General features: G+C 43.8%; 1 protein-coding gene across 1 annotated transcript; it reads right to left on the bottom strand.

The window, feature by feature from the left end:
- Window positions 1-3,163: 3,163 nt before the first annotated feature.
- Window positions 3,164-14,284, bottom strand: LOC111844958 (14-3-3 protein beta/alpha-1-like). The gene is made up of 6 exons (XM_023813917.1): window positions 14,154-14,284; window positions 10,845-11,150; window positions 7,445-7,568; window positions 4,527-4,690; window positions 4,328-4,423; window positions 3,164-4,119 (listed from the first exon to the last, which is right to left on the bottom strand). The coding sequence occupies exons 2-6, from the start codon at window positions 11,136-11,138 to the stop codon at window positions 4,057-4,059; spliced, it is 741 nt and encodes a 246-aa protein (XP_023669685.1). The 5' UTR covers window positions 11,139-11,150; window positions 14,154-14,284; the 3' UTR covers window positions 3,164-4,056.
- Between the last annotated feature and the right edge of the window lie 999 nt (window positions 14,285-15,283).

The following is a 15,283-nucleotide window of genomic DNA, read 5'->3' as shown; positions in this document are numbered from 1 at the left end:
AAGTATTTGTCAGAATGGCTTAATGGGTCTTGATGACCTCTGAGAACTTTTATTATTCAAAAAGCAGGAATGATTGAGTGCTCCCTTGTCGACCAGATTGGGCGGGAACGGAGAAGCCATTTTTGGTGGTGTGTTTGACTGCTGCCATTTCATTGGCCAAGATTAGATACACAAACCTTGTAGCTGGTTAAGTCCAAGCTAACCTGCACGGAGCAAGATTAAGATGCAAGACACATCACCACAGCAGTATGACAGGATAACAAATAAGCTTGGATCGACAAACCAAATTTCTGGCATTAGTGCTAGTTAGCTAGCCAACTAAGATACCCATATAGGAGCTTGGTATTAAATCAAGTAAAAGGTAACTTAAACCAGCCAGGCTGTTGCTCAATTAAAATGATCTTAAAGCAGGGAGCAAAAATAAGTTTCATGATGACTATACTGACATACCAATGTACGTCCTTGCTAAGCAGGATGTGTAGAACAGCTGACAAATTTGATACAAACAGATGCATTGCTGCAAACATTTAATCATTCAAATTATCCACACAAAGATCTGTTAAGCAATAAAAGTAGCTTTCCTTTCCTGGAATCCAGAAGGCCAAGTACTTCAGGAGTTACAAGCCTGAGAATGAAATTGTTTTCTACAGTGCCACCGTCAGGTCAATGTGGGTAATTTCGTTCATCTGGGTAGCCACAGACGTGGGCTAACTGTATTTTTTCATTATTATTCAGGATAACCAAGTGCAAAGACAGACATATTTTTTTTAAAACGAGCTAAAATATTTCAATTTAGTTCCTAAAGAAAATAATTTATGTAAACAATATGAATGAATTAGACTAATGACAACCCAGCTTTTATTAAATCATTAAGAACAGAAAATGTGTTTTCTTACCTTTAAAATCATCTTCTGCAATAGAGCAGCAGAATATTTGTAAAGAATAATTGCTATTTTTAATTAAGGGCTTCTGTGACAAAACCATCTACTCAGGGAGAAAAAAAAACTGAAAGTATGTACAGCTGTGGCCAAAACTTTTGAGAATGACACAAATATTAATTTTCATGAAGTCTGCTGCCTCAGTTTTTATGATGGCAATTTGCATAAACTCCAGAATGTTATGAAGAGTGATCAGATGAATTGCGATTAATTGAAAAGTCCCTCTTTATCATAAAAATTTACTAAATCCCCAAAAACCCATTTCCACTGCATTTCAGCCCGGCCACAAAAGGACCTGCTGACATCATTTCAGTGGTTCTCTCGTTAACACGGGTGACAGTGTTGACGAGGTCAAGGCTGGAGGTCACTCAGTCATGCTGATTGGGTTAGAATAGCAGATTGGATGCTTTAAAAGGAGGGTGGTCCTTGAAATCATTGTTATTATTTTGGTTACCTAATTACCCCTGTTACTACCAACATACTGAGAAGATCTATTCTTTCTGTGGCAGCAATTCCCGCTGGACAGATATTTTACTTGAACGTGCTGGCCGCTCCTTTCCCTAGAGATAAACTTCATTACCGGTATTCTGTTGAAATACTTGACCAGCAGAGGGAGCTCTAAAACACTGATTCTATTACATCGGTTTTAAAAAAAACTCAGACGTTTAGGATTACGCAAAGCAACAAGAAAAAAAAAGCACTACAATGACATAGCAGCAGCAGACGAGTTTTTAAATTAAGATACAAGATAACCGTGCACTACTATAAAGATGTATAATTGATTAACAAGTAATTACTTGAAATCCATCTACATATATTTACACCAGCCCAGTATAATTTAATACGTTTGTTTTTCCAATTGTATAGGTAAGCTACCGGCTGTAATGGTAAACTACCATCTTTATTATGGGCAGGACCATATTTTCCGAGATAGAACTGTACAATGGGAACATGACTGCAAGACTCTGCTCTTTATATATTTGAACTGCACAAATTATACCAATATAAGTAGCCAGTTAAATTCTGAATGCTTAAAATCTTTAAATGCACGAGGTAATCACACACGGACAGGATGTACCCCTGCGGAAAATCTATTTCTAGGAGTCCGTAGGGAATTAAATAGCGGGTCGTCTTTGTAGCTGAAAGTTTGTAGTGGCTGCTCATAACCATTAGATTTCTATGTGAGAACCAAACTGGTGCATTGCTTAACCGGTAATGATATACAGTAATTTCTATGCATAGATGGATAAAAACAACGCAGTATTTAACGTCTATAAGCAAGATAATTTGTGGTTGTAATGAACTATATTGAAACTGCACTGAATAGTTAATTCAGCTGCCTAAATAAGATGCCCCTGCATTTAGATTTCACGGTCACGGTCACTCTTTCCATAATACACTCAGTAACAAAAAAGCACCCAGAAGTAATGATCCGATTTGGATGTAATTTGCTACACATGCAGACCAGCGATGTGTATTTAAATGATTCGATTTGCAAGGACCTGGCACGTCTAGTAACCAGACACAGAGGGTGCCTTATAGAGGCATTAGACAGCATTACCAGCACTTGAAGGAGTTTGATGTGTGGGTTTGCATGAGGCCGGGCGGCCGTATAGTGCAATTGCCCGGCATGTGGGGCATGCAGATGTCACAGGCGCCCGATGCTGGAAACACCAACCCATGCGTAGGTTGCCGTTAACACCAGCGCAGAGACGGCTGCGTTTGGAGCGGTGCCGTAACCGGGAGGCATGGACTGACGACGGGTGGCGTCGTACCATGTTCGGCGATGAATCTCCGTTTCTGCATTACCACGGAAGAAAATAGCTTCACAGTTATTTCAATTAAGATTTCTTACACCACCAGATCTGGCGTTGACAGGAGTCCAGCCGTATTTATATGAAACCACACCGCATAGAGACTAACTCCGCCACAATATCGCTCTGAAAAACACCCTGCTGAATACATGCTTGTTTTGTGGTCGTTCTTCCTACCAGAGGTCATGACATTTGACTTAGAAGAAGATGCTCGCCTGCGGTCATTGTTTCTACCGATGACACACATATCCGTCTGAAGGCACTGATGGCGTTTCCCCGCTGCAAACGCGGCGCACGGGGACGCTTCCTCGCCAGACGTGAAACGGTGGAGGCTTCATCAAGTAAAGGTCATCAAGCAAAACTGACTGACAAATCCTAATAGGAAACCACCAAAAGGTAAAGAGGCGTTGAAACATTTTAAATTAGCTTTTTTATTTCCACATACATGTTGTTATATTTCGCTCCAAATAACAGTTATGCTTGAGTGATTTGTATGAAAACTCCATAAACATGAATCAGCTAGCCAGCCCCATTGCGGTCTCTCCCTCCCCAATGACTACTAGTTAGTCACATGCAATTTAGGCAAGTATCAAAATTGGAAACAAACTAACCGAAGGGGATAAGAAACTCTACGTTGGGCAGGAGTAAAAGAAAAACACTACGTTAGCAAAAGGAGAATTCTTACTGATCTGCTCAATACAGGACGCCATTACAAACATCAAGCCTTTTAAGTGCTCGTCTTGTTCTTACGATTCCTATCCCTCAGGTCACGTTACAATGATAAAAATGGCTTCCATTGGTCACTTAAGAGGAGAAGTAAAACCGGAATAGAATAAGTGACAGTAATTGGAATGCGTTTCCCATCATGGGCTGGACAAACAGCAGATTTTCTTTCAACCAGACGTTTGATATATTAGCTGGATTGAACATGTTGTCCTTAGGATGTGGGAGGCATCTGTCAGCCTTGCAGAGAAACTGTCGTTTCAAAAGACAAAACACCTAACAAGTTATAACACATTTTGAATATACATAGAGTATATTATTGACCTTAAACTTAACTTGCCGCATCGCATGTGTTTTCCCTAACCCCACTGTCTAACCCCCCTCCCCTGTTTTTTTTCCTGCGAGCCCCCAAATAAAAAAAGGAAATGGACACGCCCTAACCCCTCCCCCCACAAACACCCTGACCACACCCACAAAACAAAAATAAAATAACTGAAATTGGACAGAAATGACACTGGTGAATGAAGTAAAGAGAGCAGGGTGATGAGGTGGTCTCAGTGTTGGCGATGGCCAGAGTGGCCTCAGTTGTTTTCTCTGCCCTCTTCGGGTTCATCAGTATCACCCTGATTGTCTGAAGTCCACAGCTGGGAAGGAAGGAAGAAAAGAGCTGCATCAAGCTCAGGTGTGGACCCCAAAATGTTTGGTACCACATTACACAGCGGAAACAACTGAGGTTAAATCCCTTCCTAAATGGAACAAGAGTCGAAACAGATGATAATGATGCCAAGCTTTCAGTTGCTGTACAATGATCTTGCAGTGCTAACGTTTGGATAGTACACTAGTCATACTCACTGTCAAGTTATCTCTCAGTAGCTGCATGATCAACGTGCTGTCTTTGTACGAGTCTTCGTTGAGTGTATCGAGTTCTGCGATGGCCTCGTCAAAGGCCTTGGGGTGGGCAGAGAGAGAAGGGGAGGATAAAAGGAGAGGATTGAAATGTGGTTTTTGAACCACTCTTCCAGGCAAGACTGCGGCACGGCGCAGCACCTACCGCCTTGGCCAGCTTGCAGGCCTGGTCCGGCGAGTTGAGAATCTCATAGAAGAAGACGGAGAAGTTGAGGGCCAGACCCAGACGGATGGGGTGTGTGGGCTGCATCTCGTTCTTGCTGATGTCAAACGCTGCCTGGTAAGCCTCCTGCGAGTTGGTGATGATGGCTAGAGAACAGGACAGCCGGTGAGCGAGGGCAGTCTGAGAATGACTCGCACGTCATCTTAGGCCCTAAACCCCCATTCGGCATAAAGTCCATCCTCGAGCCGCACCGCAAAGCTTTTCCGTTTTACCAAAACCCATAAGTCATTTAAGCTAAATATAAATAAATAGACACGCCACTTCAGACTAATATGGTGATCCAGGAGGATCTTCAAAACTGTGCTGGCAGGAAGCAGACACAGTGGGAAGTAGAGTCAACACCTTATAGCCTATCGCCATAGCTGCTGTGTAAACTGCCTCCTAATATGAAATCTGATGACAGAATAGCATCTCCGACTGACGAAAATGACCCTCACCCCCACCAACAGATCATCCACTGTCAAAATAGTTGTTCAGCTGTATTCATAACATAATATAGATACTGGTGATATCCCAGCTGTGAGAGTCAAGGCTGTCACCCTAAGGAAGACTTAAGACAGGAAATGCTTTTATGATTGAAACCGAAACGTACTTCATGCACAAAAATACTCATATGCTGCTGCCTAAATGTTTAACTGACAGGCGCTGCCCCGTCTAACCTTTGCTTTAGCATTTCTTAAGATTAGGCAGTTTACAGCAGCAATTTTGGACACTTCGTGGCAAGGCGAGCAGATGGCTTCTGGGTTTCCGCTCCATGTCTGACAGCACAATGGTCTGACTGTTTCAGACAAAGGAAGCCCCTTTGTAACACCCCCCCCCAAGCCCACTGCATCCTGCAGGCTCCTGATCAGCCCTGTGCCTTTCTCCGATTCCTTGCAACAGCCTCTACATAAGGCCTTTGTCCCCCGGCAAATTTGAATCATTTAGCCAGACGCTGTCCGTCCAATTCAAACACAAAAACATGAATAAAAATAATTATGTGCCAATCATGCAGGAGTGTAATATCACCAGTTCTCCACCTGCTCTGTGCAGGTGTTAAGAAGTGCCGCCCAAATAGAAGTGTGTCTTTTTTGCGTAGGGCTACACATCTGTGTGTTTTTATCATGGGTGGGGGAGCTAATACATTCATTTGTATGTAAAAGGCATGAAGGAAAAAAAAAGAGGCAATTCCTGCAGTGGGGAAAAAGCAGCAGAAGTCAGAAAATATGACAGCTGTGGGACAGGAAGAAAAATCACGGACAAGTGGTTCTGGAATGCCTGGAGACCCCTACATACCCCACAGAGGAAGTCACAAATGGGGGGGGGGGGGTCCTACTGTTCTGGTAGAAAAACAATGGAAGCTAACTGACCCTCAAAGACAAAACTGCGCACGTGTGGGTGTGAAATAAATGCCAGGTCGGAAAACAAAGCTACTTTTACAGCACCAGCCTTTTTTTTTACCCAAGAGTTCATCGGGGGCCTTGTTTGGCACCACACATTTTACTTATAGCTGTAATAATCATAATGAATCTAAAAGGCCTACTAATCCAAACCAGCTACATTTCAAAAAGACTGAGGCTTTAGCATTTATTCAGCGATCTGATGAATACTTTTTATTTGCAGTAGAAAACATGGAAAAAACAAGCTGCCTGCAATATTGAGCTCCACAGTACTTTGCCCCATGGGTTGTACAGAACAAACGAAGTACCAGATGTCCTCTTGTATTCTATATCTTCAAAATGAATATTGGGTGATTCAGAAAAGCGTGGATGCCAATGCTGGCCTCTTCCACATTATACTTAAGCAATCAGAGGTCTAAAACCTCTGAGGTATTTAACTGCCCATTACATTTACTCAGCAGTTACACTGCTTGGACCTTAAAAGATACAACTGAAGCAGCTTGTGTCAAATACAACCCCAACCACTTGTGATTCCGCAGACTAGACTGAAAAAGCCAAACGAGGCTTTGCTCTACTGAATAAAGTGCTGCCATGCCCTGGTCCTGGCGGCATCAGATATTCCAGTGGGGCAAGTCTCTGCAGGGGGTAAGAGAGGTCAGCAGGGCTGCTCCATGGGTGTGGCCCAGGTAGAAGGGGGCCCCGAAGGGACAAAACCAGAGCCTTCGATGGCAGGAAACGCCCATCTCAAGTGCGGTCTGCTCCACTTTCACTGGTTTCGATCTCTCGCTCCAGAAGGAAGGAATGTAAAATCAGCTGCTCCCTTCCTCCTCAGCCTACATGAAAATTGGCTCTGGCCGGCAGTGGCACCGCCTTCCCAGTCGCTTGCTCGATCCTGGGCACACGCCGAGACTTGCTCTGCTACCTCTTCCCTTGGCCCCACCTCCTAGGGTGCGCCACGCTGATCTGTGCCAGGGAAACACACCCGTAGGGGTTCATTCGAGGGGGGATGGCAGGAACTGGTCCTCTCGCTGTTCCCAGTACACCCGTCCTATCCCTGTCAGAGCTGCTTGCTGGTCCAGCCAGGGCACGCCCTGCTCTCCTCACTTGGAAGATGTGAGTCTCTGGGCTCCAACACCCTCTGTTCCTGTCTCCACCTCAGTCGGGCTTTTTAAACCAGCCTCCTCATCTACATATCTGGTTCAAGGTTCACGGTGAATTCAAGTGGAAGGGAATAACTGAGGAGGAGGCTACTGAATACAGCCCAGAGTTATGAGAAAGAATTAATGGCAGGAAAGGGAAGTTCAATGGAATAATGGAATGTGTGAATATTATAGAGGAGAGATGGGATCTTGTTCTTTTTATGTGAATAAATTGCCCAATTCACAGAAATGACACATGAAATAGCTCTGCTGTGAATTATGTAACACCCTCCCCCACCCCAGAACAGACTCCAAAACTTACAGGTCTTCTCTTCTCCAACAGCCACCTCAGCCAAGTAGCGGTAATAATCTCCCTTCATCTTCAAGTAGAAGACCTTGCTTTCAGCTGGAGAAGCTTTGGGGATGAGGAAGTTGTCTAGAAGTCCCTGGGGCAATAAAATGTAACAATTAAGACAATGACCAAGGTAGCACTAGATGTTCAGACAGTTTTACCTATAAATAAGACCACACATCATTGAGCAGAGCATAACTGAAACCAACTCTGTTCTGAGACTGTGCTTGGAATATGTATTACATACAGCTTCCATTTTCTTTCATGGTCATAAAAGGGGATTCACGTTGTGAATGCAACAGTGTTGGTGTATAGTTACAATGACTGAGTTTTGCGGTGTAGAAGGATATTGGCATATCATACACAACACAAATTCCAGCATGCTTAGCCAGGAACCTCCATGGTTGAGATGCATCAAAGTCCACACTCACAGGAGCTTGGTCGTGGGGAAAGTCTTGATGAACAGACCAAAACCAGATTCATGTTGTTCCCATTGAACTCCTGTAGCAGAAGTTGGTCAGTGAGATCAACCCACCACCACCAGTTTCATTAACCAATCCAGACCTATCTGACGAATCGGGTATTCATACGTGACTGATCTACGTACAATACTTATTTAGTTTATAGTCTCTAAAAATATAGCTCCTATTTTGTGTTAAATCTATTTGTATTAATCAATCGCACGACAGCTCTTTCCCATTTTAGATGTGTTTTCAGTGGCACTCAAGCTGAACGCTAACACTGCCTCTCAATCTTTTTGCTACTCAGTGGGTGTGAGCGCAGTGACTTCCGCCTGTGGTGACGTCAATGCGAGTAATATAAAAAAAGCAGTGGATGATTTGGGAATCGCTGGCTTGGGTGTTTTGCACACTCGCTACAGCTTGTGATACAGGGCTGGCTGCTACTGCAACAAAGTGTTAGTGATGCTGTTAACAGTGAGAGAAAAATTGCGTATCCTCTCTTGGAAGATGTTCATATTGAACTGTCATATCTCAAGTTTCATATCTCAATAACCTTATTTTAGGAAAAATCACATTCTTAGTAGTATTAGTACACACACAACTCTCCAATACAGCCAGTAGGTTGGTAGCTTTAAACATATAGCAAGCGACAGGACTATGGCCTTAAAAGACTTGATACATCAACTTGTAATCCATCTCCATTAAAAGCAGTGCATAGTTATCCAATGACCAAAATACCACAGATCCAGTAAGTTTAATCTCTAGAGGGGTGTGATTTATCTATTCATTCATTCATTCATTCATTCATTCATTCATTCATTCATTCATTCAATTCATTAACACCTTGCAAGGATTTACAATGCTGGTGAGCTGATAAGCAAGCAAACAATTGCCCTCCTCCATTTTAGGCTAACAGCACACAATATAGACAAAAATACATTCCAAGGATATGCCTGGAGCAAAACACTTCAAACTCCCCACAAAGCATGTCAGCGCCCCAGAGTATTCACAGCAAATCCAGGTGCAGTGACTGAACACCTTAGCGGCAGTATTACTAAAGTATTACATCCATTTTCTAAAAGTAGCATCAGCGGTAATAAAATTGTCATAGTAGTTTAATTTTCTATTTGTGCCAGTATTCATACAGGCAGATCGCATTTTTTTAGTTCTCACATATACAATTTTTGTCTCCTATAAGACAAATTCAGGTGAAAGCAAAGCTTCGGGAAGGGGTCAATCATTTACCCTGATTCCCTGGGGCAGTTTTCGGGGTTAAGGGCCTAGCTCAAAAGGCTAACAGTAACACCCCACTGGCCACAGGATTTGCACCAGTGACCTTCCAGTCCAAACCCACCGGGCCAACCACCATCCCCAACGCTAAAGCACTACAGAGGAGATATGAAAACTCAGCCGGAAGGAGGACTGCTGGAGCTTTTTCAAAAGATGAGTATCGGTAGTGGTGAAAAGGTGTCGCTGTACTGAATACATCAAAACCACAGAGCTTGGGCTCTGCAGGTGTTCACGTGGGTGGGGTGGGGTGGGCTGGGGCTTGTGAAAAGGTGCAGGGCTATTACATCATAGCACATTACTGAAATTGGCAAAAAAAAAAAAAAAACTACACTTGACTTTAGCAGGCAATTCTGCATTTAAGCAACAAATGACCAGATGATCAAATATGCAGTAGCTATTATCCAGAAACAAAATCATTGGTACACCAAGAATATGCTGAATTTCATGCAGCAGGCAATGTTCTTCATGGACTAGTTCATACTGGAATTACAATACACATTTGCATTCTCTTGCCTTTATTTACTCACAAACAAGGCTGCAGAGAGACACTCCAGACGTCTGAAGTAGCTGCCAGCAAAACTGAACCTACCTACGTATCGAATCATCAATTTAATAATGTCCAACACACAAGTGCCACTGCTTGAATCAATAGTTGCTCCAAGAGAAGAAATACACCCAGAGACAACATGCAGTCTCCCACATAAATGAAGAGGCGGGGGGATACTCAAAGTATTCCCTTTCTGACTGAAAGCTTCTTCTTGGTAGAACATTTGATACCAGCCTTAACAAAATTACTACAATAAACTGGGAAACCCAAACACAGCCTAAATCTGATATCTTCCTGCTTAAGCTGAGGGGGATAAAACATTCGGTAAATCAAAACATCTCAAAAAGCAGGTTTCATGTCCGCTACTAGCCAGACGACTCAGCCCATAAACAGGGCTGTGTGAGTGGCTGACAATTAATGGTGCTTCCAAAGGTTATCTGGAACTCTTGTGACACTTAGAAGTACTTAAAAAAATATCTAACATGCTGCCACTTTCAACCATCACTGTACTTTTTCCACAACCTGGGTACGTTGGGCTACTACAAAATGTTAACCACCAGCAGTAGCATTTCAGTCCATTTCTGACTGGCCAGTTGCCCTACACCTGCCACTCCCAGAATGGAGCAGAACATATCTGCAAAACCATTTTCTTGGAGGGGAAGTCCTTTGGGACAAATGAGATGAGGAATGCGCAACTGAGTTTGGCTAAAGCAGGGCCTCACATGTTGTGCATTTTAGTCAATGAGCCAGACAATTTTTTTGGAGAAAAAGTTGTATGGAGCTTAATCTGAAACTGCCAAAAAAAACTGTTTACCTAGCAACAATATCCTAAGATCAGAATTAGCCTTTCAGAAGCCCCAGGCAATCTAGCAGCAGGGACTTATTCAAACTGTAAAGAGGGGAATCAAATCAGACTTGAGATACAACATGCTAACCAACCGCTATGTGCTGAAGAGTGAAAACAACATGCGTTTTAAACCTGTACCTGTAAAATAAAATCATGCATTCATAAAAAAAAGAAAACCTGCGGCACCACACTGAGTGAAACTGTTAATAGGGTACTGTCACTTACCAAAACATCGTTGCAAATCTCTTTGAGCTCCTTCTCGATTTTTTCCCGGTACTCCTTGGCCATCTGCTGTTTCTTCTCACTGCCCTCGGTCTTCTGCTCGATGCTGGAGACAACCCTCCAGGAGGAGCGACGGGCCCCCACCACGTTTTTGTAGGCCACTGACAGCAGGTTACGCTCCTCGTTGGACAGCTCGCCCCCCTGCTCTGTCACTGCCTTCATGGCGGTTGCCATGTCGTCATAACGCTCGGCCTGCTCTGCCAGTTTGGCCTTCTGCACCAGCTCACTCTTGTCCATGGCTGCTCAGTACTGAAAATAAGAATCTTACTGAGTTTCAAGATGCATAACATCCCTGTTTTTAATCAGACTTAGTCAACACAGGACTCTGGGCTCCAGATGGTTGCAGGAAAGGATGCTGTAAAAAGTTATATCTTAAAAGAAACTTACATGCCTCATGTCCCTCAATACTCAAGCTCATTTGCTGTGCAATACTGCACCCTAACCTATATTGCTCTGATTTGCACATGCTCTCCAGCAACACTGAAAAATTTGACACTGAAATAAGCTGTAGCACTTCTGATTGAATAAGCTGCATGGGAGGTGAAATAAAAGACTAACCAGACAAAAAGCACTGAGTATTATCATGGAACAATGTGGAAACCACTCCCATAGGACTGGGGCCAAAACCTGACCCTTCACTGTATATGTTTTCTGAAAATAGCAATAAATTAAACAGATTATTTAGAATCAGACATAGATTAAGATTATGTGCATTCGGGTTGATTTAATAAGTTAGGACAACTGTGGGCAGCAGAGCCTCACAGCCCTATCCTAGCCCTGTGACTGTGGTGTTTGTATGTTCTCCCAGTGTGGGAATTCCTAACATAATTCAAAAAACATTTAATTAGTTAAACTGGCATCATAAAATTGTCCTGCAGTGGTTCGGCATCCAGTTGCAGGTGTCTGGTGCCTTGTTCAACTTGGAATAGGAGAATAGGATCCATATTCACCACAACACTATACTTTACAAAAAGCTGGAAGACAGGTGTGGCAAACCCTACTCTTGCACTCTATGCTAACTTCATTGAGCCCAATTACAGCAGTAACCTCTGAGAACCCAGAACATCACCCTAAAATGAATTGCAACACCTTACACAAGGTTTGAGTCGAATAACACGCGACGCCAATGACAAAAGTTAGCCCCTAAAGATCTGAATAAGTAACAGTGCTATAAGAGAAGATCGAACATCAATTTCCATTTGAATTACACAAATTTCATAATTACAACTAGCATAACGGAAAATGACGTTATTATCCCTTCACCGGAACCTGACAATTTTCAGAAAGTAAGGAAGGACAAATTAGATATTTTAAATGTCTGTGGTTGCGAGACATTTATCCCCACCATACGCAACGATAGACATTAGCTTGGTATCGCCAGGTTCCTAAACTAACCAAAAATATCTATCCTTTTTGTCAAAACGGCACATTCACATAGGAGTGAATCAGTTGCCCTACATCATGATGAGGTCTTACAAAAGTACAATCTCAATAAACCTTCATACGGTTGTTCTTGACGCGGCAGCTTCCGTTTGCCATCCTGGATTTAAATTCCACATTTCACCAGCAGGTGAAAAGACCACGCTGTCGCCTGTCACCGCTTGACGCCATGCCTCTGTGGTACGATTTCCTGAGTTAAACGGCCAGTATCATTCATAAAACAATCGCACTGGCCGCCTCAGCTGCTTTTTTGCGCGGATGCATCCCGGGGTTTTAAAACCCATGAAATAAATGTCTCTTAGCCAACTACGGTCACACACAGAGAGCTCTCGAGCAGATATTTCAGCCGCTGACCTAATCAATCATATACAACAATATAAAATACACTAACGGTTAGGCATTCCTACAAAGCAAAACGGGTCGAGCCCAGGCAAGTAATAAAATATATAGGAGTAATACGGACGGTAAATTAAAAAAAAAAACCTACAAAAAATAGCTGTCCCTGGGGTGAGGACCATGTGAATAATCGCATTATTTGAGCCGGGCCAGCTCCGGGGGCGCGCCGCCGTCTGAGGGGGAAAAATGCGGACATGCTGCTCCGTCCCCACCACGCCCAGAGCCCCCTACCTGTTGAAAATGGCTAGCTAGCGTCGCTTTCGTTCAATTCCTGAGGCTCGGGTTGTGCCTATAAATGCAGGGCAACTCGGTAGGGAGGGGCACCTTTTTTAATAATAAAAAAGCAAGCACTTTGCGGAGCAGCGACCAGCGGAGCTCGACCGCCTCAGTGGCCATCAGCCGTAGGCGCGGGGAAGAGCCGGAAACGGCCCCACGGCGCCTCTCACCCAGGGCCGCCGACTCTGCGCACGATAAAAGTCCCTGCCGCCAAATTACCGGTCGCGTCTGCCAGAATTTATGTAGAGTCCTATGAGGTCGTTCATTTTGTACTTGCATTGCAGTCAGGGGCAGCCGTTAATGTAACGCCAGGGGGAGATGCTAGCTCGCTAGCTTTTAGCCGCGAACCCTCCCAATGACCCGGTTTCTTCAAAGAAAGCAGGACACGGAGGCTAAACCCAGCCTTGGCCAACATATTTACGGCTTAAGAGACCGATACGTGGGTGGGGTTCAAAAAAACATTTTATCGGGTAATCTGCTCGTCAGAAAATAATAAATAAATGGGGGCGATGTCGATCATACTAGAAGCGCAGCTCGGGGAGCTGTCAGGAGCCGCCCGGGGTGACCTCAGGTCGCAGCCGCAAAAGCAGGACAGAGGGGCCAGTCAGCTGGCGCAGCTACCCGCCATCGGCTTGCCCTGCCCTTACCTGCTAACATCTGGCAGTGAACTAACGGCCGACTCCTATAAAACAATACGGGGAGTAGTATCACGGGTAACGGCTAACGGCAAATAGCCTGTTAGCTGAGAGGAGGAGGAGGAGGAGGAGGGGGGGGTGAAAAACAATGGCAAAATACATCCGTCCACTGACCGAGCCACACAATGAAACCGAGCGGATCAGCATTTGCAGCGCTGCCCGGCGGAGAAGCCACAGACCACGCGTGAAATATCCCACTCGAATTGTCAATAAAATACTGATAGGACGCCACGCCTGCCAGAGCTAGCCGCACAAACCCCCCAAACCCGAATCTTTATTGTTCCGGCTAGGAGGCTAGCGAGCTAGCTACCTGGAGCCGCACATTTTAATGAAACAGAAAGGCTACCCAAATTCTGGCTCGATAACGTATACAATAAGAGCCCTCTCATTAAGCATGAATTATGCTACATATACACATATATTTTTATTAATATTTCCCACTCACCTGAGTGTATGCGCTATTGATGTAGTTGTTCGGGCTACACAGCTGACTATCTCCCTCAGTCCGTTTCGGTCAAATCCACGGGGTTTCCCTCCAATCACACCGGCCCCTGGAGCAGGGGGGCGAGACACGGAACTGTGACGTCAAAGGCTACCAAGGCAACCGTTGACTGACGTGCTCCGTGATTGCGCGGAAGTCTGAGAAAGGAGCCTTTCGCTCTGCTCAGTAACTCGGTTATTACAGTATTTCTCTGAGTTTTTTAGTTACCCTCCACTTATTAAATAAGTTTGCAATACTTTTAAATTCCTCTATTACCTCCCATGATTCAGACCATGAACGGCAGATTCATCTGAACGGGGGTTGAAGGGGCATGTACACTTGTCTATTTGCATTGAAAAATGCAGATAGTGATATAACTTAATGCTTTATCGGAACCCGTTAACTTCATGGAACATTATTTTGCCATCCGTGTTGAGATTTGGCTAATGCTACAACTGACATACAGTATTAATTATACATTGTAAAACGAGTTGATTGGTAGATAAATCGCAGCACCGTGCGTAACAAGAATTGTTTGTCTAGCTTAAAAATATTGTTTTGTTTAAAAAACATGGCTATAATCCGGGTTTCTATTAGTAAGGTTTTATTGGCTTAAATAGAATTGTTTGTGGGTAATTTCGTTATTAACTTTCATAGCATTTTTAATCTTCGGTTCTGTGGCCCCTGATTCACACATAATTTATTCGTTAGCTACTGCTAAACCACAGGTAACTGTTTTTATTCATTTTGAACAGACAAGGAAAAGTGATCAGTGCACTTGATTTGACTGTTACTAACAGGAACTTTGCTCTAGTTCAAAGCAGTCCAGAACAAGCACTGCAGTGGCTTTAGTGACACATGCACACTCAAAGTCATAGTCCAGATTTAGAAAATTGTAAATGTGATCAGTGTGATTTCACTGTCGAATCTTAAACAAAGCCTTTGACCCCAATTTCTCAAGGGACTAGGTCACCCTGCTTTCTCAATGGTACACTGATCAGCCATGACATGAAAACCACCTGCCCGATATTGTGTAGGTCTCCCAAAACAATTCTGACCCTAATAAGGTATGGACTCCACAAGACCTCTGAAGG

Source organism: Paramormyrops kingsleyae, chromosome 9 (assembly GCF_048594095.1).
Source record: "Paramormyrops kingsleyae isolate MSU_618 chromosome 9, PKINGS_0.4, whole genome shotgun sequence".
NCBI lineage: Eukaryota > Metazoa > Chordata > Actinopteri > Osteoglossiformes > Mormyridae > Paramormyrops > Paramormyrops kingsleyae.
This window is presented reverse-complemented; position numbering and strand designations above follow the sequence as displayed.

Coding starts and splice junctions, on each gene's coding strand:
- LOC111844958 (XM_023813917.1), bottom strand. CDS start 11,138: ATGGACAAGAGTGAGCTGGTGCAGAAGGCCAAACTGGCAGAGCAGGCC. Junction 4,691..7,444: donor TGTTGGAGAAGAGAAGACCT/GTAAGTTTTGGA, acceptor CCTGTTCTCTAG/CCATCATCACCAACTCGCAG. Junction 4,120..4,327: donor TACTGAGAGATAACTTGACA/GTGAGTATGACT, acceptor CTTCCTTCCCAG/CTGTGGACTTCAGACAATCA.